General features: G+C 40.7%; 1 protein-coding gene across 1 annotated transcript; it reads left to right on the top strand.

The window, feature by feature from the left end:
* The first annotated feature begins 809 nt into the window (after positions 1 to 809).
* Positions 810 to 26,945, top strand: ADGRG7 (adhesion G protein-coupled receptor G7). The gene is given in 16 exon segments (XM_064442810.1): positions 810 to 918; positions 4,730 to 4,837; positions 9,382 to 9,513; positions 9,953 to 10,072; positions 12,479 to 12,636; positions 13,157 to 13,248; positions 13,567 to 13,685; positions 13,770 to 13,883; positions 15,581 to 15,741; positions 17,132 to 17,281; positions 19,271 to 19,383; positions 21,169 to 21,533; positions 23,137 to 23,218; positions 24,221 to 24,382; positions 25,385 to 25,541; positions 26,721 to 26,945. Coding segments are annotated over 16 exon segments (2,367 nt in total).
* Positions 26,946 to 27,927: the final 982 nt, after the last annotated feature.

Genomic DNA, 27,927 nt, shown 5'->3' on the forward strand with positions numbered 1-27,927 from the left:
GAGTGACCACATCTAATGGTGGAGATGCACAAAGGGAATGCACCACCTGTCCAAATGATGTAGTATGGAAATGCCATTTACTCTCCCAAAAGTGTGTGCCAAGTGCCTGATCTAGGCCAGTCCTAATACAGTCAGCATTTCCACCTCCTCTCAGGACAAGAGGAATGTTGCTGCAGAGGATATGCCTTCTTCCCACCCTTCCACAGCCTCCTCCGTGGGTCCTGCCTGGCCTCCCCACTGCAGCCCAGCGGTTATGGCTGTGCTAGCAAAAGAAACAAGGCCACACAACAGGACTAATCCTTCAGGTGCTGGAGTGCTGCCTGGCATGGTTTTGGCCCATGCCAGCCAGAACTCCTCAGACCACGTGCAGGTCTAGTTTGAGGACCAGAGTCAGTTCCTGGGAGGCTATATATATATATATATATATATATATATATATATATAAAATACATGGGAATGCCTTGCTTGGAAGGAAGAGAGTTCACTGGCATGGTTCTGAGCCATGCCATGCCCTCAAATAACAGGCTTTAGCCCTTGTCAGTATAAATGTAGCTGGGTGTCTGATCTGGGACATTTTCCTATAGGAAGTAGAAGACATGACATTTAATGCCTTGATAAGCGAAATGTTTTATCAGATGGAAAATTATAAAAATAATGGTGTGTTACTGCGCCACCAAATTCTTTTTTTCCTAAGTGGAACAGAACAGGTTAAAGTTTTAGCAGTAGAAAAGTAGTTAATGGTTTATCCATCACAAGGTTATGAATGTATAATACCATTTTATAGCAGAGCAGGCAGTCTGCGCCACAACATGCCTTCACTCCACTGGGACAGATTATTGGTTGGAATTACCTGTTGTGTAGTGACTGTGACCCTTTGGGCACCCTGTATTTGGCAGCTTGTCCTCAGGTTTAAAACAGGTAAGAAATATAATTCTACCCCATTTGAGCTCTCTTTGAGCTCTTTGGGTTCTTTTTCCTTTCCTTAAGTTTTTAAACACAACTGCTGGTAAATGTTATGACATCCATGCTGTACAATTCTTAGGTAGAACCATCTTTCTTCTTACACTGATGTTTAAAGGAGTACCCCAAACTTTGCATTCTGCTGTAAACCAGAATAAGACAGCAAACAGTCTCTGGAGTATTTTCCTTATAACATGTTTACGTTGTACATGATTACTCTGGCAGAGCTTTGAGAAATGTCTTGAAATTTTCTCACTCTTCTGGAAGAAATCTGATTTATTTTTCAAAAGACAAAAATAAACCTGTAGCTAGTCTAGTGAATTATATTTTAAAGAGGAAATATTTAGCTTTACATATGTTATATGCTTGCAGGCATATCCGCAAACATGCTGTATAGTATCTGTTCATGTTTTCATTACACCTTGCATTATAGAAAAATTTGTTGAAAGAATATTGGAGATATTGGTTTGCATATTCTATACCTGAAAATCAGAACAATGCACCCTCATAGGACACTTCTGTGCACAAACTTGGAGGAGAAGTCTGGTCAGTGTTTCCTCTCAGCAAAATACCCATTATATTGACATGGTACAAAATTATGCATGGACCTATATTCAAAATTCATAGAAAGAATCAGATAATCCTGGCTGCTTGTCTAGCAGAGAGTCAGTCAGACATGATTGGAGACCAAGAAGCCTAGGGAAAAGTTTATATGAGGATACACTGCGTTATATTTACTTCAAGAGATTTATCAGATGTTTGTAGGGATGGAACATACCCAAGCCCAAGAAATGGCATACAAGTAAACAGCAATTATTTAACATATGTCAGTCATAATCTGCCTTTACTAATATAACTATATGCCCTGTGCTTTGTTTGACTTGATGGAGCTAATCCCAGATGAGATGGGAGTTAACTTTCAGTGCAACTTGGGGATACCTCCGCTTATGTCTAGGGCTTACACAGTTGCAGGCAAACTCGCTGTTAGGAGCTAGATCTAAACTGCAGCTACTTCAGGGCTGGAGAATACCTCCACACCCATCTGATATCTTCCTTGTTGTGCATAGTGGTAGTGTTTTGTCTTTATTCAAACTTCAACCACAAGTGTTAGCATTAGCAGTCCTCACGATGATTGATTAAAAAACCCCAATAGTTTGTGATGACATAGTATTATGCAAGAATCTTTTAGTTTTAGTTTAAAAATATAAATGGTGAAAATCTACGTGATTCTTTTGATGATTAATGTCTACAAAACTAAAAAGCTAAACACAAATAAAAAGATGATGTCTTCTGAATCTCAAAATAAAACCAGAAGAACCCCATGATTTTAAGCTAATGCCACAATTACTGGAGCCTGATGAGTTTTACTGCACGTGGGATAGATATGACTGCATTAGTCAGCTCGGGAATTCATATTGTGAAAGATGCAGGTCTTTTTGCAGGTCTCTGAAAAAAACAAGCCAAAACAACCCTCTTTGCAATGGTACATGAGACCTTGAACAGTAGGCTAAGAAAGGTTACCAGGAAGCACTAAACAGAGCCACAGTTTCAACCAGCATTTACAGATCCCACCAGTGTCACATTGTTGTTACAGAGGGACTCTGTATCAACAGAGGGACTCTGGGGAAGGCAAAGGTAAGGCTGATGCTGTTTGCTGGCACCTGCTCTTTGCTGCATGGGCTGTAAGGCATCACCTCCAGGGGTAAACACTGGACTTTTTACCTCACAGCTTTGTGCTTTTCTGTTTTACCGCTTTCAAAGGAGGGTCAGCCCTGTCTTCCTTTTCACCTTTCCCTTTCCCTGCACTCCTTTTGCAGCCTGTGACTAACAGTGCCAAAGCCAAACCCCAACACCCTAGCCCAGCTGTGGATATGTTGCCACCACTGCTCCCACCCGAGGCTGCCCCCGCCTCTCCCCTGCCTGGCTCCTCGGCAGGCAGCCCAGCGTCTGCATCTGCAGGGCAGCGCCGCTCCCTCCCTGGTTTTGGGATCCTCTGTGCCAGATTACCCTGCTGCATCACCTTCTGCCTGGCTACTTCGGGCACGTGTTCACCAAGCAAGACAGAGGTTTGGAGCTGTGCTGCAGGTTCCCCAGTATTTTGTGGGTTCCCAGGCTCCCAATCCAAAGCAAGTGGCTGAGCCCCAGTGTCACTCCTCTGCCACAAGGCCCCATGTGCCACACACATGTGCATGCCAGGTTAGCCAGAGCTGCTGGGCTGCTGGGCAACAGCTCCCCAAGCAGGGACCCACCTCCCCCAGACACAGCCGTTCCCGCAGCTGCTTAGCTTGGGCCACCCAGATCTCAGTTGCTGGAGGAGTTTTCCATTCCTTTCTGTAAGGTTTCCAATGAAAGACAATGTGTTTTGAAAAGCTGATGGCTAGTGGAGACATTACCTAGCGACACATAGATGTTATTCCTCTATCATCATAGACATCTGGCTGTAATGTAGCTGAGACAGCCTGAAACACAACGGCTAAATAGCAACAACATGAGCAAAAGATGAGCGATGTGTGCCAAGAACAGAATTACCCCTGCCACGTGGCACATCCCCTATAGTTTGCAATAATCTTCCAGTTATATGAATCCCATTAAAGAGTAAGAAGTTAGGCAATCTTTTTAGTTCAGTGAGAACATTAGAAATATACAATAGCACATGTGTTCCTGACAGCACTGTTTGCTTTTGAATTTTCTGGCTTTACTCTATTTGTCAGCACCTCAAAACACAGGCACTAAAATGTCAGATCAAATGGCAGTCCTCAACTCCAGTTTTCTGAATTATTTCAAGGCATACAATTCACCCAGTGCGCAGGCATGCAATTTCCACCATGAACTTATGGGAAGGGATTCCAACTCCATCCTTCAGTTAGGGACTATGTGAAATTGACTGTTAGGGTGCCTTGGTCCATGAAGATCCCCCAGGTCTTGGACCCATCTTTCAGAGCCTGAGGTCCATCAACCCTTTCCCTGTTGCAATTTCTGCTGCAGAATACCCCTTTTCATTCAAGATTTGTCAGTCTCTTTTTAAAGAAATCTTAACATTTTCAGGGCTTGCTGAACACAGCAAATATAATGGTATATTGAGAAATTTCTAAGATCCACAATTTCTCCGCTATTGCTTATACCATGGTTTTTTTGTTTCCTGAAGCTGCGGCAGCCTGTGCAATGACTGCTTCAAACAAACCCCACTATTTCTGCCAAAAGACAGAATAAAAATCAGCACCCATCCTGGAGTGCTATGGCTGAGACTGGGGCATGGGTTTCTATCTGCTTTATCTTATAATGCCTATCTTAAATCACAGTATCTCTGATTCTGGGATGTGTGATTAGCCATGTGCTTGTTACCATTCTGGATCCCCCAGCACTGGGAATCTGTAGCCCTGTTTTACCTTCTTGCTCCTGTGAAATCCTGCAGAAGTAATTTGGGCTTTTCAGGGGTTCAACAGCTTGAGCTTGTAGCAGTCTGGAGGCCCACACCATCACTCCTGCTTGTCCAGCAGCTGCACAAAACTGTTTCCAACTACATTGTTGTGGGAATGCAAATTCGTGTTTGAAAGCCTTGACGGCACATGGGACCACTGACTGAGTACATGGGTGAGACTGTGGGTCATGTCTATTTGTTAGCTGAACATTTTTTGGTTGAAGATTCAAATAAATCATGTTTGTTTCTTTCCTCCATCAAATGAGATAGATATGTGTTTTTACACACATATTAATATGTGTGTGTGTGTGTATATATATATATGTATCTCTTGATTCTTTATTTACACAGACACTACAGAATCTGTGGTACCTCCGTGCTTCTGCCTCAACGGTGGTGTCTGTTGGGATGGAGCCTGCATGTGCTCAGAGGAGTTGGTGGGGTCTCTTTGTGAGATAGGTCAGTACAAGCCAGGCAGCATGAGCAGCTGGCATAATTTCTGGGAACCTGTCTGCTTCAGGAGGCCCCTGATCCCCCCACCCTCCACTGCCAAGACCTGCTCATCAGGGTCGGATCTGCAAGCAGAGATGTGGCTCTTCTTGCTAGATGAGGCTGTATCCTTCACCCGCTCTGTTGAATTAGTAATATATCTGGGGAAGACATTACAGATTTCAACTGTCTGTGGCCTGATTCTAGCCAATTTGGCTTTTGTTTAAATTCCTCTGTTTGAACATCACAGTGACTTGAAAATCTGATTTGGACCTCAGTGGGCAGTATTGCTGTGTCTGGATCTGCCAGTGTTTAAGGAAGACCATCTAGCTCAGCACCCTGCAGGACAATGCCTGCCCTCTGTTTCTGCTGCCACTGGCAATGGTTTTGGATGAGTCAAATTTCCTACACCTGGCATAGCACTGGCCTGGTTGACTCCCTTTTCAGTCCCCTCTGCTGCAGCATGGCATCTCTGCACTGCCATAACTGGAGCGGGTGCTCCCAGCTGATGCTGGGAGGGTGCTGGCTCACTGAGCCGCAGTATCTCCAGAGCTGGTAAGATACCCACCTCATGCTTTCCAAGCCAACAACCCACACTGTGGCCAGTGTGACACACGGATACACCGTCATGTGTCAGCTGCGTCTTTGTCATATATTTGGTCAAAAGGATGTCGAAAGATCTGCTACTTATCCAGGAAAACATTCTTAGTGAAGACTGCTAGGTAGATGGAAACTTCAGGTCTCCCATGTCATTTCCCTTATGACAGGATGGATAGCACATCTGACAGACAATGACAGATTGGATGGGCTCATGATGGAACATTTGGGCAAAAGGTTTCAGAGAAGTTGGCTTAAATAAAATAATCATGACTGGGCTTTCAGCACTGGAAACAATATATTATGATGACTCTAATTCCCTACGTTCACTCCTTTGGTATTCTGTATTTGATTTGCTGTGAATTGCCTTAAAGAATAGATTTTAATTATTGTAGTTATTAAAATACATGAGGTAAAAATGTTTGGGCAGGCATCATTAACTTGAAGTAATAACAAATATTATTGAATTTACAAAATCTGAATTTTACTGTTTTCCTAAGGAACCTTTATACTCCCCATCTGTCTGTTGTTCCACCTTCCTGGCAATTTTAAGTTGCTGACCAATTTCAACTAAATTCACTAGACTGTTACAGGCCTTAAAGGTCTTGAGATCCTATGAGTTTTGCACATATCACTAGCTGACTACAGAAGACCAATCCTGTAAATACCTCACTGAAGGGAAGGAGACTTTTATGCCAGCAGTGGGGAGGAGGTGGGAGCCACATGGCCAGTCAATTAAGTCTTGCCACTAAGATGCACAGCTCTAAATTACCCATGATATTTGTCTCCTCTTGACCAGCTAACACAATAAAGATGTGTATGTTATGTACTGGGAATCTAAAGATGGTTGTAGGACACAGAGGCCAAGGCATTATGGGGTATAAAATCTGTGGGAACATAGTGCTAAAGGTGTTGGGGATATAGAGGAGGTGATCTGGCTTATTGCCAGTGGGAGAGAGCAGGGCATATAGGGTGGACAATTTTTGTAAACCAATTACTTTTGTTCCAATGGTGATGGAAAATTTCCAGTTGGCTCATATTTAATTCCTTTTGTACATTATGTCATGGTTACTTTCCTTCACAGATCATGACACAGGGCCTGGTTTTCTTCCTACTTGTGGTTTATTTGGGTTTTTGGTTTTTTTTTTGTTTTTTGTTTTTTAAATTCTGGAGGAATTCTACTGAAGTCAGAATATTTGCAATAATTTGAAACTTGCATCAGTGGGGAAAAAAGCACCAAAAATTTTTATTTCAGATGGACTCTCTTTAGTAATTCCAAAAGCAAGTAGTATAGATATATACATAAGCCAGCCCAAAACACTTTCAGATCAAGGCTTGAGTAACTAGAAAGACAAAAAATAAGTCCTGAATAGGTACTTATGTATGAAGGAATACATATTAATACATTAATGTAGCAACTTATTCCTGGCTTTCATCTGTCAGAAGGAAGGCAGGATCACCACAAAAGTATTCAAATGCATGGGTCTAGACAGGATTCATTCAAGACTGCTGAAAGAGCTGGCTGATGTCACTGTAGGGCTGCTATCTGTCACCAAGGCGATCAAGGGAGGCCACAGAGAACTGAAAAAAGGCCAACATTATGCCCACTTCTAAGAAAGGCAAGGAGGGGGTCAGGCTTACTTCAGGCCCTAGAAGTACTATGGAGCACATCCTCTTGGAGTCTATTTCCATGCATATAAAAGACAAGAAGATAATCAGGAACAGCATGGATTTACAAAGGGAAAATCTTGTCCGACCAATCCGACTGCCTTCTGTATGAAATAACTGGCTATATAGACAACAGAAGAGCAACATATAATACCCCTTGATTTTAGAGCTGCCTTTCACATCACCTACTCAGCTTTCTTCTTTGGTAGGTGAAGACACATGGGTTGGGTGAATGAACCATTAGCTGGGTTGAAAATTAGTTCGTCAAGCTCAAAGGGTAGTGGTCAGTGACTTGATTGGAATACTGTAAAAGTAGAGTAACTTGCCAGTTGATACTCAGGCCAGTATAATTTCATGTCTTCATTAAAGACCTGAAAGATGACACAGCATGCCATCTCAGCAAATCTGCAGACAATACTAAACTTGGTGTGGGGCAGAGGTATTGTTGACACCATTAATAGCAGAGCTTCAATGCAGAAGAACCTTGAGAAACCTGAGGATCATGCCAACAGAAGCCTCACAGTGTCCTACAATGATAAGTGCCGAGATCAGTGCCAGGGACATTGGTACAAAGCCGGAGCTTGCTGGCTGAGGAGCAGCCCTGCTGGAAGGTACCTGGGAGTGACAGTGGATGCCAAGTTCAATATGAGCCAACAGTGTGTGTTCATTACAAAGAAGGCAGAGCAGTGGTGCTGTGTGAAGGGAGACAGGTTGACAGACACTGTTACCCTCCCCTTCCTGGCATTGGTGAGGCACCACCAGGAAAGATGTGCTTCATTTTGCCCCCTGCACCCCAGTCTAAAAAGACTTGGAGAAACTGGTGAGGGTCCAGCAGGATGCTGTGAGGATGGTGAGGGGCCTGGGACAGGTGGCCTACAGGGAGCATTTGAGGGAGATGGGCTTGTTCACTGTGCTGAAGAGGAGGAGGCTGAGGGCAGCCTCCAGATAACTGAGTGGGAGTTGCAAAAACCATTGAATCCAAACTGTCTTCTCATTAGCACCAGAAGGTAAAGCAAGGGGCAGCAGTCATAAATTGCAGTTTGAAAGATTGAGATTGAGCATGAAGAGAAATGTTTTGGTTAGAAAGGTGGCATATCACTGGAACATGTTTCCCAGTGAGGATGTGGAGCCTCTGGCCTAGACGGTCTCCAGAGGTTCCTGCCACCTCACATTTTTTGAGACACCTTGCCCTGCTAATTACCTCCTGGCAAGCGAAGTTCAGGTATGGTGTTATAAGGCAGATCTAATCTAATCTTTGCAGAGTCATGCATCCTTAATTGGTCATAACCATTTCTACAGAAGGCATGTATCATTGTGTCATGGGAAACTGAGACCCTATAGAAAACAAGACCCACAGAAAGTTACGTGACTTGGCAAAGAAGCCCGTGCCAGAACACAGAGAACACCCCAGGTCTCCTGAGCCCCCCTCAGGACCCTGACCATAAGTACGCTGCTCTGACTCAGCCCTACTAATGGGACACAGTCAGCTGAAATGTGGTCTGAATTAGCAAAAGTTAGCAAAACCAGAACGTTGCAAGTCCTAAGACGAAGCAAAAATTTTCTGCCAGTGTGCTGCAGTATTCTTTTCAGGGGTTTGCAGCATTGCAAGGTACATTTGTATTAAGTTATAGTGGTATGGCATGACATGAGACTGTAATAGGCTGCCGTACTGGGTCAGGTCACAGGTTCACTGAGATCATCATCCTGCCTTTAGACGTAGCCAGTAGCAGATGCTTAGACAAGATGTAGGGTTTGGGGTGGCCACCCTGTCCCATTCCAGCAGGCAGCAGGGCAGCAGCTTCCTGTGCCAGAAGCTGCATCCGACCCATTGTGGTTCAGAGTCACCAAAGGACCATCTGCCATTAATTGTCCAAGCCCCATTGGGAGCAAATGTGTAATTTTGCCCCGATGTATTCTGTGGCATTAGGTTACCAAATCTGATTTCTGCCTGGGTAACAAGACTCTGGAATTGGAGCTTTTTAATCTTTTACAGATTTTTATAGGACCAAGGCAGTGAAAATAGGAGAGATGGCAAAAAGTATGGGCCTTTAGGGTTTCAGTGACTTCATAAATATCACTTGTAGCAGTCTAGCAGATTGGGTTTAGACAAGATTTACCCAACTGCTGTTAGTTACTTTAGGGTTAAAGATTCGATGAGCTTCTATTTTCTCAATACTATTTTATTTTTGAAAATTGGTCCTGGTACTAAAAATATTTGATCTAGATATATTTTTTTTTCTTCTGTGCAGTTAATTTCTCTGAAGCCAGTACTTACAAAGTGAGCATTTCTGAAAGCATTGTAAAAAACCTTACTTTTGAACGGATTATAGTGGGTAAATATGGCAACTCCAAAGAAAAATGCAAACCTGATACTGTGAATGGTATGTGTTTCTTTCCTTTCACTTCTACTTCTCAAAAGTAAATGTAAGGTTTGTGAAAGATGTCCAATTATTAGACCAGAGGAGAGGCTGGTGTTTGAAGCCAGAACAGCATAGCTCAGGCAACAGGAGCGCAAACCCTTCCACACAGATTTCTACCCCAGACACACAGAATTTAAGGTACACATGCCGAGTCGTATTCGTGCCTGTCTGGGACTGGGCTGAGAGTCAGTTAATATCTGCTCCTGAACCGCCTTTTGATAGAAAAATAATCTATTTATATCCTACTATTTAGCATTAGAATATTTTATACGCAAACAGAAAATAACACTGGACAGGGTGTCACACCCGCACTACAGTTTTAATTCCCAATGAGGTCATGTGCATGTGAGTGAGTGCTTCTGTACTAAATGTATATCTTTCTGCTTTTACAAAATTACAGGTAACACTTCAATAGCAATCTGGAAGTGTACCAGAGAAAGGAGAACTCCTACTTTAGAGTCCCCCAAAATTCTGAATTGTAATGAAAATCTGGACTCCCTAGCATCACAGGTAATCTTAAATTACTATTTAAACAGTGTCTGAGATTCTGCATCATCCCAAGGAAAAGAAACTGTTAGCATATTAAGGGAGAAAATAGATGTGTTCCATTTCTTAAAACTTTGCAGAAGGCAAAAGGAATGACCAAAACCTTTTTCAGTGCCATTCTTGGCATGTGCCTGCTTTGCAAATGGCCTGAAATTCCAACGGTGATTATTTTGTTTTGCTTGGGTTTGCCTGAACACAGCATCCCATTTCATATTTCTTAACTGGCCTGCAATTTCCTCAGTCAGGTTCCCAGTTCACAGCAAACACCTCTGAATGGAAGAGATGCCAACCGAGGATACCAAATTGGCAAGAAAGTGGAAAGGATTTGGAGAAGGCTGGCATGAGGGAACAAAGTGGTGCTGACACTGACACATCAAGAAGGATTAAGAGTGAAGCCTTTCCATTCAGTCCTGCGGTCAGCTGAACACAGACAAAACAGTTCTGTCCTCAAGAATTCAAACTCAAACTTTCTTGCATGAATGACAAACTCTTCCTGAGAAAATCCATAAACCCCTAGGCCTTGCTTTACAGCTCAGCTCTGCCATATCTACAAAACATGGAGAGCTGAACATGACTAAGCATGTTACAGACATTCTTCTTCCGTGCTTTGTTTCCTTATCACCAGTCCCAGTTGAAAAAAAAAAACAACCAACCAAAAAACCCCCAACCCAGTTAGAGACCCTTTAAATTAGCAAAATCCCTTCATCATGCATTTTTGTTTGTATCCTGTACCTTCAACACAAGCTCCACCTGCCTGAATCCTTTGATGGGAAGCCCTTGAGCTCAATATTATACTTTCCCAGTACACAGTCTTCACTAAATGATTCAAATGTCAAATCTTCTCTGAAGGAATTTATAATATTAGCAGTAGCTATTTCTAATGCTAATAAGATACAACATAAGAGTGCAACATAAGGTTATTCTGCTGCCATTAGTAATTTGGCGGTTTGTTACGAGTTGTGATGTCGTGCTGCCATCTAGTGAGCTCAGGGCAGCTCGGGGTGCAAAGGTGACTGATGGGAAATGGGAGGAAAGGTTTTCACGCTAATGATCCAGAGCCCAGGTTTAAAAGGATTTTACTCCTTTTAAATACAACTATTTACTGTGAATACAAGGTCGTGCTAAAAGTCAGTAGTAAGAATAGTCGTTCTAGGCGTTCACGAGGTACTGTTTGTTCATGGTGTGTATGCAAATGTTTTCAAGTCAAATAATATCATCTTCAGTAATTATAAATGCAAATTTCATTCCCCCATGCAACACATTCACCTTTCTTTCCTACCATTCCAAGCTTTATAAACACTTCAAAGCTGTATGATTGAATTAATCTTGATTTTAATAGCTTCCCAATTTGAGAACAATTCAGTTATTGAAGGTATTCATTTAAGCTATTCATTGACGGGATTAGAAAAGGGATGACTCGATACACTGTTTAGTTGGTTTCCATAGCCTACAAAGGAAATTGTCCTGATGTTTAGCAACTTTTCCATTTCTTTAGGTCCTATTATTACCTAGCTATGCCTTCATATAACATGCAGCTAATGCCTCATCTTTTTTTGTGTTTAGACTCTTAAGATACTACAGACATTTATGTTCTGCCCATTAAGGGCTAACTGGCTCAAACTAGACCCAACCAGTGCTTCTAACAATTTTTATTAATATCTCCAGCATCAGAATATTTTCTTTGGGTTTTCTTCCACATTTATTCCAAGCGACACTATATACAGTGTACTGAAGTGAGGATAATGTTCTTGGTGCAGGTTATGAGCACTGTGCTGAAAAGCACAATTATTCTGGATGACATTTCTCAAGTTACTCTGATGGCTTTTCAAAAAATGCTGTTCTGGTTATTTAAGGAATAGTGAAAGGTGTACAGGAGTTTATAGGCTCAGAAGTTCAATGACCTCCAGGCAAGGGTGAGGTCCTGCTGCTGTCTACAGCTACCTCAGGGCAAGGTGTGGAGAACGATGGGGTCAGGCTTTTCGTCAATGCGTGCAGTTTTAGGATGAGCGGCAATGGAGGCAAGTGGCAACACGGCAAATTCCAATTAGATATGAGAAAATTTTTCCCCTTGAAGCTGGTCAAACACAAGCAGGTTTCTGAGGGAGGTTGCAGCTATTCAAAGTGAGCCCCTGAGCAGCCTGGTCTCAGCTGGCCCTGCTGTGTTAGGGGACCTCCAGGGTTCCATTCCAACCCAAGCTACTCTGTGAGTCCATGAAATCATTCCCTAGGGAGAATTTGCAAATGCCACACACTTGACATGAACAGAAACAATTTAGACCACCAACTACTTGTATATTTTGGTTTTATGTGAGAATGTTATAAAAGTGATGACTCTTTTTCCTTTTCTCATTTTCTTTTTGTTGAATGGCATTTTCCTAACGGGTTGAAACTGCAGACTCCAGCAATGTTTCAGCTATTGCAAGTAACATTCAAATCCTCACCTCCATTCCAGACCAACTGACCACACAGAACATCTCTGCTGCTGCGAACATCGCAGTGCAGATTCTGAAAAAGCCAAATGTTTCAGAAGATTCTCAGGTGAGGCTTATTAAGACTAAAGTAAGACTTTTGTGGCTTAATATTTGCGATGCGAATTCTGTCCCCCCCATCTACCAGCAAAAGGAACACTCTCCTTCCTCTTAACAGTACATAACAGCACGACCAAATTAATTAATTTGTCATTTAGCAGAGTTATTTAAGTGGCCTTGAGTGCATACTTGTGGAATCACTGCTGCGCCCGTTCTCAGAGCTGAGTGCAAATGTTTCTTATCAGCTCTTTAGACTTGCATCTGTCTGAAATTCTAATATGAGCATCATTTGATGTTTAAGTTCATAATTTAATCTTTACTGTCTAAATTAAAGAAAGTGTGGTATTTACAAACCCATTGGCGCAAAGCTTGTGCTCCCTTGAATGGCACCCTGTACTTCATTTACTCTGTTGTGTGTACTTTCAAGCAATGCTTATTAAGTGTTCTTACTTTATCCATCCACTACGTAGCAGACAGGGTGATTTATTTCAATTGCATTTGAATATTACCTTTTTTATTGCTTATTTCAGGCATCTGTGGCAGTAATGGCTACAGTGAGTCAACTCCTGGATGCCAATGGAACAGAATTCTACCACAATAATCTTGTCAATGTTACAACAAGGTAACTTTAGCTTTTGCCATTTTTTTTAGATGTAGTAAACTGCATTTTCCCTTCTGTTTCAGGATGAAAGCGGTTTACAGACATGTCAAAACATTTTCAGTCTTCAACTCCAATATGCAATTTCATTGATTCAATAGATTTATACCAACATAAACAAGTTTGGCTGGATTTTTCTGCTTTGGAGAAAGGAGTAGGATAGGGAATGAGGAGCAGTTCCCACTGGAGGACCAAATCAGAGAGGAAGCTCAGAAACTGAACCTGTAGTTGTATAATAACAAATAATGGTAACTTTTTTTCCCACTCACTATTTCAATGCAGCCTCACAAAAACGATGGAGGAATTTTCTTTGACTGGCAACATCTCGCAGCCCAACATTGCCATCCAGTCTGCTCCACTGAAATTAACCTCCTCTACGATTCTGTTTTTGGCACAGAGAGGTAAGTCTCTGTGTGTTGTTGGATTTAGCTGGACAAGGTGGCATGTACCATGAATCCTAATGCACCCACTGCTAATTTTTGCAGATAGAGCACTGGGATATTATCAGCCAACAAAACTAGAAATATGGGAAAATGTCCCTGGGCTTATTGGTGACCTCAGTACTGAAGTTCAGATACTGTTCAACATTATAAATAACAGTAAGTTCTTTCTTCTACTGAAAACTGTTCCTGGGAAAATTTTGAATGAATATACACTAAAAATCTCCTTTGGAAAAAAAGCCCTTAGCCAATATAAACAAATACATGTTGCTTTTTATGCATGCTGATGCCATATTGTGGTACAAGAAATGCACATGTCAAATGAGATGGATAATCTTATTTACAGATTAATGCGTGGTGTTTGGGACTTTTTATTTTGTTTTCTAAAATTGAGAATGCAATGAGTCTTTGACCATACCCTTACTGACATAAGATCAAGAGCTAGTACATACACACCTTTCCTGAAACCCAAAGACATCAACTCTTTCAACTAAAATTACTACTACTGTCAGGTGTCAGCCAGGACATACACACCCTCACATCTACATACTAGGCTAGTCTTTAATGGCATGGTCACACAGGATTTTCCCAGATGTCCATTACGTACACTCTGCAGTGCTGAGAGGACAAATTGGTGTCACCCAGGAGAGAATAAAAAAGTTTATAGTTCCTCTGCTTCAATTGCTGCAGAAGCCAGTGGGTGTGGGGGAACTGAGCTTTGAACACATGCATTTCTGTGACATGCTAAAATCACAAGAGTTTCAGACTGGGCAGCTCAAACCAGCAAACTTGCCCTCAGTTTCTCTGTATAGTGACAGTAATACTAAGACATCACAGTACAAGAGTATAATGAAAGTGAAGTTTGTGGAGTGCTTAAACATCATAATGCTGAACATTGTTCCCTTGCAAGCCCACAGGGAAATAAATAATTCAGTCCTCTCACCCGGGTTAGAAAAGACTCAAAGAGATAAATCAGGTAGCCTCACACACCCAGCAATGACAATAAAAAACCCCAATGAATAGCTCATTAACTGGTCACTGTCCTTTCTGTTCACTGTTTCAGACAACAATCTTGTGGAAAAAAAAGGGTGATCATGTAATTAAAGCCTTTGTCATAATGCCTGTATATCATAACACTTCCCTCAAGAGTGCTAAATTGAATGCACAGCTTGTCTTAAAAAAATAGATTTTTTCAATATTAAACGCACAATTGTGACATTTTGTACACATAAAGTTACTTTAGTCTCTCTTGATGATCAAATCAGAGAGAGATCAGATCAGTGTTTCTTGATCTTGAATAAGAAGTATAAAATCAAGAATAAAATCCATTATATGAATCAGAATTTTTGCTTCCTCAGTTAAACAACAATTAAGACTAGTGATTTAAATAACTTTGGTAGAAAAGTGCAAAAGAAATGGAGAACAAAAGTTGTATCTGAAGGCAAAAGTCCAGCCAACCTCTTTTATCCTCAACCTTCCTACTAACTGTAAATGTCCCTGGTGTTACTATTTCTTATTTAGTGTTATTAAAAGCCTGGCCATTTGGAGTGTGTGTATATATTGTGATTTAGGATATTATTTTCCTCATTACCAGTACTTTTCCCCACAAATGAAATTAGGGGAAGGGTAATAATTATTTTCACACTCCACCTCAGCAAAAATTGAAGATGATTCCCTTGAGATTCATGAGAAGAGAAGCTGTTCTCTACTTCTCAAATGGATTATAAATAAATATCTAAACAAAAAATCTGCTGTAAATACCGGATGTGTGAAACAGCATAGTGTAGGCTTTTTCAAAGACACCAGCTTCTCTGATATCTGCTACCCATACCTACTTCTCTGTTTGCTTCACAAAGGTTCATCAGACAATGGAAGAGTTGGCTTTGTCCTGTATCAAAATGACAAACCTTTCCAGTCAAGGACTTAACAGAGTCGCAGTACTTTCTCTAAACAAATTGTCTCTGGCAACATTGATGGTGGCAAAAACAGCGGTGTTGAAATAGCCTTCAGTCCCAAGGTAAGCCTCCATAAGAAATGCCATGTTCAGTTTGAACCAGAGGCTGCCCTTGTCCTATTACCTGTCTTCAGGACTTAGGGAATGATACTCAAGCAGATGGTGTTTTTCAGCCTTGATTTCTGGCAATAGAGTTTGCGGGGTGTATAGGTGACATAACTGAAGGGTATTTAGATAACATGGCATAGAAAACATTTTTCAACTTTTGTATTTAGCATCCGATGTTACTGACTCAGTACTGCTAAACTAGGATGTTTGCAAGCAAAACTGTATTCCACAAAACGTTATAACTGAGTGGATTCTCTCTAGGGTAGATTAATCCTACATCAAGCATGAAAAAAGCCACGTCCCTGGAGGACAATCTTTCTTTCCAGAAGACTATAAAAAATTTTGAAAACGAGAAGAAGTCAACATAACTGGCATAGCCCAATACACCTACCAATGTGGGGAGTGTTCATTTTCCATACTATCTTTTAACTCTTGCTTCCAGTTAAAATCATTGTGTGTTTTGTTTTGACTTCCTCCCTGGGAACTGATTTCAGATGCTACTGCTTTCTTGCAGGAAATGCTCTATGGGAGTGCTCATTTGCCCAAATAACAGAATTTTTAGGTAATATGTGCTCATGTTTAGCATGATTTCTCCAGAAAACAGTAGTTGGCTTCTTCTTACAATATTTAACAAAGGTTTTAAGCTCAAATTTAAGCTCAAATACATTACTGATTATAAATCAGAAATCATCATCATGGAGCCATACAGTTAAATTATCTGGGAAATGTGTTATCTTATGATTGATTTTTTTACTCCTGCTGTTGCTCCTCATTTTTAATTGAACTATCTAGCACCATGAATAGTTGTTTTCACTACTTATTTGCACTTCAAGCTGCTCATTGCTTATTAAAAAGCAGTTCTAATCGCAGTACCCTGCAGAAGTATGTTGTCTGAAAATGACCGCACACAGCTTGACATAGGACTGCATGAGCATCGCCGTGCTGCAGGAGGGGAGGGAATGGTTCACAGCATTTATCATTGTTTGTTTCATGTTACAGTGTGGATTCAGCTCTGGTTGGCAGTAGTTTAATGCTACTAATATCTGAAAGCTGTTGTTTGGCTTACGCAGAATTCATTTGGCAGTAGCTTAATTCCTAGTCAATGTGCATCTGAACCGTAATTACCTGAATAATTCACAGAAATGAGTAATTTAATTTGCAATCCTGACTGAGAAAGGCACTCAAAATAAGTTCAAAATGCCAAATCATGCTGTTATTGACATTGTTCATTAGGTTTACTGGAAATTCTCTAAATCCCTTAGTAGCTGTCAGCTTCCCTTTCAGATGGTGCATATCTGTTTATGTATCTTTAGCCTCTTTTTCTCTTTACAATCCCAATCTGTAGTACAACACATCCAAACTTCAGCTGCGTGATCATGCCTGTGTCTTTTGGGACTATACTGTCAACGACTGGAGCACCGCTGGCTGTGCAAAAGGAAGAGACCAGTTCTTGAGATGCAGGTGTAATCACACTGCTAATTTTGCTGTCCTGATGGTAGGGCATTGTCCTGTCTTGAATGGGAAGAGTTTAGGTTTATTTTTCATTTGTTCAGTTGTTTTCAACTGTAAGACCAGCATGCCGATGTAAGGGTGTAGGCGCGTTGAGCTAGAAGGCACAGGAGTTTAAGATGTCCCCATGTACTTGTTTTTGACATGTGGCAGAGCTGGCAAACTGGGACATGCAAGTTGTCCCCAGGCTGCTGGAAAGCCAAGTGTATTGGCAAGTCCTGGCTTCCTCTGGCACAAATTCTGCCTGCACCCACCTGCCTTTGCGCTCCAGCAGCAGGGAAGTGCTGGCACAATTAATTCCCCTTGCTCAGCTGTGGTAGCCTCCATCTCTGCACCTCTATTGCTGCAGCTGGTTGTTAAATGAGTGTATGCCTAAACCCTTAAGTGCCCCAAGACAAACAGTAGAGTAGCCTGGGATCTGTTTTAGTTGTGGCACTGCCTTCTGTTGGGTAAATAAGTCAAAATACTTAGCTTTAACTACTTCCTTTGCTTATATGTTTATAAAAAGCAGTCACGCTGTAAATATTAACCTCGCTATCACTAAGTTTTATATATTGCCTTTTTGTACTAGCAAGACTACTTGGGAATGACTGTCTCTAACGTTCGTTGTTCTTTCAGTTTTGTTTCAGCTTCTCTAAACAATGCACTCCCTGGGTAAAATCACATATCTGTGGTCATTGACTTCAGGAGTGACAGGATTTCAGAGTTTCTTTTTATTCTGTCCTCCTAGAACTGCATTTCCATATTTGTAATATTTACTTGTTTCTGTATTTCCCTTATGGATGACCTTATTGCATAAAATGACTATATTCTAAGAGAAGATTCCCATCTGTTTATGCAAAGACAACAGTATTTCTGTTTCACTGAATATGTTTACATTTACTTGCTGCTTTTTTGTCACTATATAAAAAAAGACTGGTTTTGATTTGTGACTCTTTACAACATCTTACCTTAGACCTTATAGAATCATAGACTAGAGTCACAGAATCCTTTAGGTTGAAAAAGACCATTAAGATCAGATCATCAAGTCCAACCGTTAACCTAAAACTACCAAGTCCACCACTAAACCATGTCCCTAAGTACCACATCCAAATATCTTTTAAATACCTGCAGGTCAGGTGACTCAACCACTTCCCTGGGCATCTTGTTCCAACCCCTGACAACCCTTTCAATGAAGTAATATTTCCTAACGTCCAATCTAAACTTCCCTTAGCGCAGCTTAAGGCCATTATCTCTCATCCTGTCACTTGTTACTTGAGAGAAGAGACCGACCCCCACCTCGCTACAACCTCCTTTCAGGTAGTTGTAGAGAGCGATAAGGTCTCCCCTCAGCCTCCTTTTTTCCAGACTAAACAACCCCAGCTCCCTCAGCCGCTGGTTGTAAGACTTTTCTTCCAGACCCTTCACCAGCTTTATTGCCCCTCTCTGGACACGCTCCAGCACCTCAATGTCCTTGTAGTGAGGAGCCCAAAACTGAACACAGTATTCAAGGTGTGGCCTCACCAGTGCCAAGTACAGGGGCACGATCACCTCCCTGCTCCTGCTGGCCACGCTATTCCTTGATACAAGCCAGGATGCTGTTGGCCCTCTTGGCCACCTGGGCACACTGCTGGCTCATGTTCAGTCAGCTGTCAACCAAAAGTCCTTGGAAGTCAAAATTCAGAATTTACATCAGTACGAAAAGTTAAAGCTACTCTTTCCAGTCTGTGTCACCTTGAATTCTGTTATGAATAATTTAATATGCTCTTTTACTAAATAATTGATTGACAATGTTAAATCTCATTTTTGAGTTCTTCACAAGCTTCTCTACTTTTGAGGTCCGGAATAATTTTGTGTGAGCTGAAAATTTTGGCAGTGGCTATCAACAGTCATAGCTTTACTAAAACATCGTCATGTCTATGTGCAACTAGAAACACAAATTTTAGAAGGAAAAGTATGTCTTCTCATCTCATAACTGATACAATTTCTTTTCTAGGCCTTTCAGATAAAATATAAATATGCAAAGCCTTTGGAGTATATTTCTTACATTGGTGTTGGATTGTCCATTGCTGGTCTGGTCATTACCATTTTGTTTCAAATATTCACTAGGTAAGAGTGAAGATGAAAAACTGCAAGTATTTTACACTAAGTTATGTATTTTGTTCTTTATATAGTTTGAGGAAATCAAAGAGAGTATCCAGTTTAGAACATATTGCAATATTACTGATCATCAAATAATATTAAAACAAAAAAGAGCTAATCATGTAGCATAGCTTGGGAAGTAAGCGCGGCTTACTGGTGAAAGTGAAGACACATGAGGTCTCAGCCATGCCACTCACCTAGATGAAACTTTACGCTTTCTGTTAATGTTAATCTTTTAATGTGAGGGTATCTATATATATTGTTATCATTCAATAAATTCACCTTCAGAAATGTGAGATTTGAAAAGTAATGATAAACAGAGTCTGGAAGAGCCGAGTCTGGTAAAAGGCCAAGCCTTTTGTAGGAAACACTGGGCGTGGCTGCTGACGATAAAAATCTTTCCATCGCTTTGACAGGGCAGCTCACCAGCTGTAAGATAATAAAGCAGGCAGCGTGTGCTACTGAGGATTAAGTAAAGGGCTGATCATTTTACCATGGGCTCCCATCATCATATCTAAAAATTTGATCTCTGGGTTATATCCTTGAGTGACATCTGTCCCGTCTACGCTGGGTAAAGGCAGTCTGCCATTTCTGTTGCGTTTCATGTTCCCCGCTGCCACACTGACATCTCTTACTGCCCTGGCCAGGCAGTGGACAACACACACCCAGCACTGAATGTTGCTGTGTCAATCCATGCTACATGTTGAGGTGTTTAGTTCATTCCTCTCACTTAGTATTCAGTTTTAAAAATGTAAACCAGTATTCCACCGCCAGTATGACCCCCTTCTTATTTTCCTGTTTGCCCTATACCCTGGTATTACCAGTTACCAACATGCCTGTTATGTTGGTGTCTTCATTTAAAGCTAGTTCTTTCAGCCCACTGTCTTACTGCTTAGACTTTTAGCATTCATGTAGAAGCACATACATCACTCCTCAGGTCCTCTTCTTGATATCCTATTTAAGTGTTACTCTGCTTTCTGTTGCCTATTTATTAGTTTCTACACTCTGTTGCTTTCTGTTTATAAAATGTCTGTAGAGAACAAATGATTTCAAAGCACTGTGATTACACAGCGGTGTAGGTTATGTACACTGCTTCTGCTACAATTTTATTGAGAGTGACTTAATTCAAATACAATTGCACCAGACTTGCTTGATAGACGTGCCTGTGATTATTGGTGTCATGTGATTCCCCCTTGAACGAGGAGCAAAGTCACCCCAACAGAGCTGCCGTTATTGTAGATGAATACATGTTTCTCATCCCGCTTGCACTAACATAGATTTGCAGCAATTCTGTCAAGGTCAATGTAATTAAGGTTGTAGGAGCTTCCAGACTCTGCCTTTTAAATGCATCTATAAGACAGCTTTTGGAAGTGGAGGCTTATTATTCTCTTTTACCTTGAGGCATGTTTGGAAATACTTGTCTTAAGCTATTCCACCTCTTAACACTGAAGAAAAGGCATCTAAAAGAAGCAGAGTGGAAAAAAGAAAATGCATCCCAACTGTTGTTGGAAAGGGCCCAGTCGTAAAAGGTGCTGGGTATTCTCTGTTCTAGTTGAAATCAGACAAAACTGATGCATTTGGGAAGTTGTCTGGAGTAATGAAGGTGTAGAATTCTGCAAACAAGTTATTGCTTTGTTTTCTGTCTGTATTAAAGACTGCACAATCTAGCCTGCTTTTAATATCAATGGAAATGAAGAAATATTTTTCTTATTTTGCTCTACTTTTTTCTCCTAAATGTATTCCTACCAATAGGAAAACTCAAAAGCCATCTATAATGTGGATGTTAGTGAGTCTCTGTTTCTCTATGCTCACTTTTAACATCATCTTCATCTCTGGAATTGAAAACCAAAATGCCAGGAACCACAGCAATGATACCATCAGCTACTACCAGCAAAACCTTCCTTATGATACTGCCAGTAACACCTTACTCACATCTGACATGGTAGATCCTCCTGCAGACTCCTGGTGCATGGTCGTGGCTGCCCTACTGCACTATTTTTTGTTGGCGACGTTTATGTGGACAGCACTCAATTCTGCACAGCTGTACTTAGTGCTGCTTAGAGCCACGAAGCCCCTGCCTGGACACTTCCTTGTCACCATGTCAGTAATTGGATGGGGTAAGATTTAAAGTCATATATACGGCAACTCTTACCAAAGTATCAGTACATAGTACATTCAGGGAGAGTTGTAAAGATAATAGATCGGTTGAGAGCAATTATAATCAGCCACTGGTTTAGTGCAACATGATTTAATAACTAATCTCCTGTTACTGCTTACACTACTAATATAAGCTGAGCTTGTTTTCATTGTCCTGTTAGGGCACTGAAACTGATAGCTTGTTCACTAGCACAGCAATGTAGGTCTGTTGCATGCAGGAGAAATTTTCACAGTAATCAAGGGCATTCAACAATCTGTTTCTGTCAACTAAGTAAAGAAAAATCCTTCAGATATGGTGATTGCATACAGGGACTCAAATTCTTCATTTAGATGCCTCTGAGATTCCTCATGACCTCAGCCAGACCCTTGCATGCATCCAAAAAGCAAGGACTGACTGACATTATTTGTCACATATTATTTATTAATAAGCAAAGAGTACAATCTTAAGACAGTACAGCAGTTAGCAGCAACACTGCAACCTGAGAGGGAACTACCTGGATGTCTGAAGAATGCAGACAGATGCCCACTAGGTAAAGTAAAAATCTCAGCTTTGTTCAAGAAACTCTTAAAATACAGCACGCAGTGATACCTGCCTCTTCCACGTTATATATTCATCTTGTGTGGTCTGCTGTTTCCAATGGTACCTACCAAGCAGTTTTAGATCCTGGTATCTTTTTATTATTATGTTTTGCATTTGGGTGGAAGTAGAGGCAACTCCTCTAAAACTTTTAGAGTTCGGACTGCATATGCGAGCCAGAAAATGTTTGGTGAAAGCTACCTGGATATGTGTCACTGTGCTGCATGTATGTTTGCATGATAGCACAGCATTAGGTTCTTCACTGCGTCCTGTCACTAGTTACATATGCCTGAAATTGCATGATTATGATTCATTGCTTTTCAGACCTCCTTTGAGAGCACAGCAAATACTTGGCAGTCTGGAAGATCAGTAGCAGGGCTGAAGGAGGGAGAGAACAGTAAAAGACTTTAAGAAGCATGCTTATTTCCCAGACAAAAACACATGTGGGAGACTCCTTCCCATGAGATGTTCCACTCAGACTATTCCAGCTGGTAGGCAGGAGGCATGGAAGACAAGAAGCAAAGCAAAGGCGTCAAGGAGGCAACCCCTCACTGCCATGCTTCTTGGATGGCAAAATTTACCCTCTGCATCAATCTGGTATGGAATGTAAGGAATTTTTCTTAAATTACTTTCCCACTGCTGACAAGAGGGTAGGATTGCACAGCTGTGATGAGGGAGTCAGTACAGCACAGGAAAGAGTTTTCTCTCACCTTTGGTGTTGCCTCTGGAAGCTGCATTGAAGTTCTTCAATGGCAAAAACCAGCAAGCCAGGGACATGAGCTTTCCCAGACAAATAGTGCTCATGACCCTCAGTTCTACCTTTTCACTAGGCTATAGAAAACCCACTTAGCTTAGTGCAAGGCAGATGAAACAGAGCTCTTAAAATCTATGGGTTTTAGAAGGCAAGAAGCTATTTGTGTGGAAGGGAGGTAAGGTATACCTAAACAACTGAACAATAAATCGCTAATGTCTCTCCTGTTAATTAGGGATCCCTGCTGTAGTAGTTGCAATAACACTTGGAGCTACTTACAGAGAAGGAAAAGCTTTAAACTACCGGCAGGAAGAATTGTAAGTTCATGTTTTATTACAATACTTGATATCCCACACCTTTTGTGATGGCTTATTATTAATACAATTTTAGGTTTATTGTCAGTATACTATTTTGTATATCTAAGTACTTAAAAGAAAAAACTCTTCACTCAAGCTAAACATTCACTGTAAGGAATTGCAGTTTCTTCTCACTAAGGATTTCAGGCACTGGATCGACACCTGCCTTGAATCCTCCTGCAAGATCACCTGTGACTTTAAATGGAAGCTGTAGGTGCTCTCAGCCTAACTGAAATTCAAGACCTTCATTTAAGCACATAACTGCATTTCAGTACCTAAACTTAATCCTCCCATTTATTTAAAATCTTTCTGGCCAACAAAACTGTATCCCTATTTACCCTATGTTTTTGGTATTTGCATTCGAGTGCCCATATGTCAAAGCAGGCTGTCAGGCACAAGATGTCCCTTGGCGACAGTGGATGATACAGAGCCAAGGTGGACTTCTTTCAGAAACGTAAACACAAACCCCCTTCCACATGGTGGCCACCTCATGATACTCATTTAAGGAGTGTTGACTTCCAACTTGAGATTATTTGGCAATGAAGACAAGAGGAAAAAATTATTGCAGGATAACCCTGTCCTCCTGAAGTTGCCCCTGTTTTTGTTTCAGCCTTCATCCCTGAGATCTCCCCTATTACTCTTTAGCTCTATGATAATATATACTCTAAAGACAAACTTGCATATGATGGCCAGATATCTATTTGGTTAGTTATATCGCACCTTATTATATTTCTCTATGCAGTTTGTTTGATAAGTCATTTTGCATTCCCTGGAGAAAGAGAAGCATGATTGAAAGCCCTCAGCTCTCAAGGAATGGTTGCCTTTCTGAGATAGGTTAACATGACCTAGAAAGCCCTATGAGGTCTTTCAGGACGAAAAGTGGAATATTATTTTGCTGTGTTCCTGTATTCTGAATAATGTGTCTAACAAATCTTTTGAAATGGCTTCTTTTTATATTAAAAGTTGCTGGCTTGCAGCACTGGATCAAAATCAGAATTTTGGCATGCAAAAGCCTATGTTGTGGTCATTCCTTTTGCCAGTAGCGCTCATACTTCTGTTTAACATTATAACCTTCATCAAGATCACAGTCTCTGTGATATGGAAGAAGAACGAGAATTTGACAAGGTGAGAAGGACTCCTCAGATCTTTCAGCAAATGTATTCCTCTGTCTCTTGTCGCCAGCTCAGACTTTCCTGTCACAAGCTCAGATTTTTGACAATCTCTTTGCTTTAAAGCAATGTACACTTAAGGCAGTTAATTCCATTGTTGCAATGGGTCAGGCTCTGTTCAAGTGCACATCAATGAACACATTTCAGGCTTTTGTCCCCTTTTTTTTTTTTTTGTTGCAGTGTCACTCAACTTGACTTCAATGAAGGCAATCCCCAATTTAAATCAATGTAAGAGAAAGCAGAGCTGGGTCCAGCCAAATGAGAACTATTAATTTCTCCACACATCTGAATGTCAGGCCAGTTCTCTGGCAACTCTGAAGCAGATTTACTTGCTCAGTTTTACATCAGCATTACACCTATTGTTATAGGCCACGTGTTGCGAACTCTGCAGTGTACATCATATTACTTAAAAGGGAATTGCTTTAATTTTTATTAATCACACAGAACAGATCTGTTCAACAAAACTTTACATTATTTCTTCATTCCTTTTACGTACAATTTTCATGGCTGGCGCAAACCATAATACCTTATCACTGGCTCCTCTCAGGCTTGAGAGAAATTGGATATCCAAACTTCATTGGCAGCTTGTTCTTATGTTGAAACTTGAGCACATTTGGATTGAAGTTTTAACTGTTCTAAAAAGCTTATAATAGCTAATGTATTAATTTTCAATGCTTATTGTTGCCTTGGCAATCTTCACTTTTTTGTTAAAGAAATATACATCCAAGCTACATATTCCAAACATGGATTATTCTGATAAGCTTGAATAGATTTCTTTTTCTGGATTTCTTCTCTGGATGATAACTCAGACATGTGTAGGGAGGCGTGTGTGCTCAACTCACTTGAATAACACGTCTTTGCACTATAGCCCTGAATAAATAAAATAGAAAGTTTAAAACTCAAAAGATATTGAATGGTATAGAAAAAGACTTAATAACTTTTTGGTGTGTGTTTCTAGGAATAAAAAGGATTCATTTATGAAAAAAATGATTGGTACTATCTCTATAGTTGTAGTGCTTGGAATCACCTGGACAATAGGCTACCTCATGTTAATAAGTCATGAAGAAACAAGTCTTGTTTTCAGCTATCTGTTCTGCCTTTTGAATGCTACCCAGGTAAAGTATTTAGCAATTCTGAGACTAATAATTGAGATAATGGAAAAAAAGGTGTTGACTTTATTTGTTCTATAGCTTGGTACATTCTGGGAGCTTGTTGGAAAGCAGTTACAGGGATTCAGAATTTTTGTTCAGGAAGGGATACTATCCTTCTTGTCTGTCACTCAACACTTTTCTCATTGTGCAAATCAACGTGGGATTTTATTTCAAGGTCACCACTGAAAAGGCTTTCCTGTCTGAGTGGCTTCTCTTGTACTAAATCGTATATAAAATTATATTCAGAGTGAATATCAGGAAAAAACTTCTGCATCAGTTGTGGGAGAGTCCCAGGAAGGTAACTAGAGCTTCATGGCTTCACAATGATTCTGGATAGAAGCCTGCAGGAAAGCACCTGTCTCTTTTTGTCCCATGACCCTGCTGGATTCTTGGACTTATATTCATATGGGGCATATGAAGTATTTGTAGTAATGGCTCATTCACTATTACGCCGCCGAATATTTTCTACAAAACAGCTAATTGGACATGAGAAAATCCACTTATGCCTAAATATTAAGTTGTTTACTGTCGGTTTGATGTACTGAAAACTGAGGGCCTATACACCAGCGGAGATCAGAGCTGCAAAGTCTCCATGCAAGAAGTCCTGAAATGATTATTACTATACTGGTGGATGGATTATACCTGTGATTTAAAACTGAAATCATGAACAGAGGCAGAACACAGATCCACCAATTTAAAACCATGAGCCCTCATTATTTTTTAACTCAGGATAGTCCTGACTAACACTTAAAATGAGAATTTAGAAGGACCGGTATAGAAATTTCAAAGTCCTGCTTCCCTCCGTTTGTGTCCACTTGTATTGGTGATAGGGCACACCAGCCACATTTACTGCTTATGGCATACTCAAGCAGCTCTTACCTTCACCCTATCCAGCAGAGGGTAATAATACAAGTGTTAGCTAACCCATTGCAATGTGCAAATGAAGCGACTGTAGTTGCAAATCCATAGTTACATGGAATAATTTTCCTATTGAAAGTAATTCTTGTGTTTCAAGGTATTAATTTCATTGTTAGTGGTTAGTGAAAATTGTTTTGTAGTTGTTTTTCAAGTCAGATAATATTGACTAACCTTTTCTGGTTTTATTAGCAAAATATTAACACCACACTTTCATTTGCTCTACAGGGACTTCAGATTTGCGTTCTGTACACTTTCAGATCATCAGTTTTCAAGAAAAAAGTTCCCAAAGTGTTTGCCGCTTTCTGGGTGCCAGAGGTATCGCTCTACCTGCATTCAAAAACCTGCTACTTTTCAAAATCACAGCCTGCAAAGCATTCACAGGAAACTTTCAGATCAACCCGGACTTTTTCAGAGAATATTTCCTTGTCTACCTTCCCTAACTGGAGTTAGAAACTTGTAAATATGTGAAATATAAGCCTGTGGTTTTCATGATTTGCTTTATGTAGATCTCACAGGTATCTTGAATGACAGACATAATACTCCAGCTGCAGGTAGCTCAAAACAAATCATAAGCCAAGACCACCAGGAGTCAAAAGCAGGGCCACACACTCGCAAGACTGTGCAATAGTTAGGCAGTAATGCAGTGCTGGATCCTCTTGATACTGCTTGTACTGCATGTCACTGAGGAAGGTCTTTGAAAGGAGTTGAGGTTATTATAGTTTTATACTACAGAAGATGTATAGAAGTTGCTCTGTTCATGCCCTTCTCATTTTTCAGGGCTGTTAAACTTGTTTACCTAACCTTATGCATTGTAGCTCTTCTCTTCCTTTTGTAAGAACAATTTCAATGTAACTAGAAACTAAAAGGTAAATCAACAAACAGCACAGTTCTTCTTGGCTCTGGGTCCAAATTCTTCTTACTACTTCCACAATATGTTGGCTCAGTTTTACAGAAGAAAATCTGTGTCTTACAATGGTCTTTTAAATTTCCCAGCTAAAACTTCTTTATTATAAATGGTAATTAGAGAAAATGTTCTCTTTTTATATGAGAAAATGAAAACAAAAAGTTAAGATGCTTGAAAAAACAGACTAGGAAAGAAATCTCTTATAAATGTGTAACATAGGTCTTACATCACCCCTCTGTGTTAGCCTGTGATAGGAAGCATGTTCGCTTACGGAGAAGGATGAGTGTTACCAGAACGGCAGCCGGGGTGCTTCAGCTAGCACCTTGCTCTGAACTGACTTTGGGCTGCAACTTTCCCTCTGTTGCTCTGCCCTTTGGCTTTATGGGGAGCTTGGAAGAGGGGCCCCTTGTCTTAGGCATTAAGTGTTTGCTTTCCCAACTTAAGCTACAAGTAAATAAAAACCCTCCCCCTTCTCTATCCACCTTTTATTAATATTATTTAGTACAAAAATGTTGAAAGCAATATCAA

This window comes from Phalacrocorax carbo, chromosome 1 (genome assembly GCF_963921805.1).
Source record: "Phalacrocorax carbo chromosome 1, bPhaCar2.1, whole genome shotgun sequence".
Lineage (NCBI taxonomy): Eukaryota > Metazoa > Chordata > Aves > Suliformes > Phalacrocoracidae > Phalacrocorax > Phalacrocorax carbo.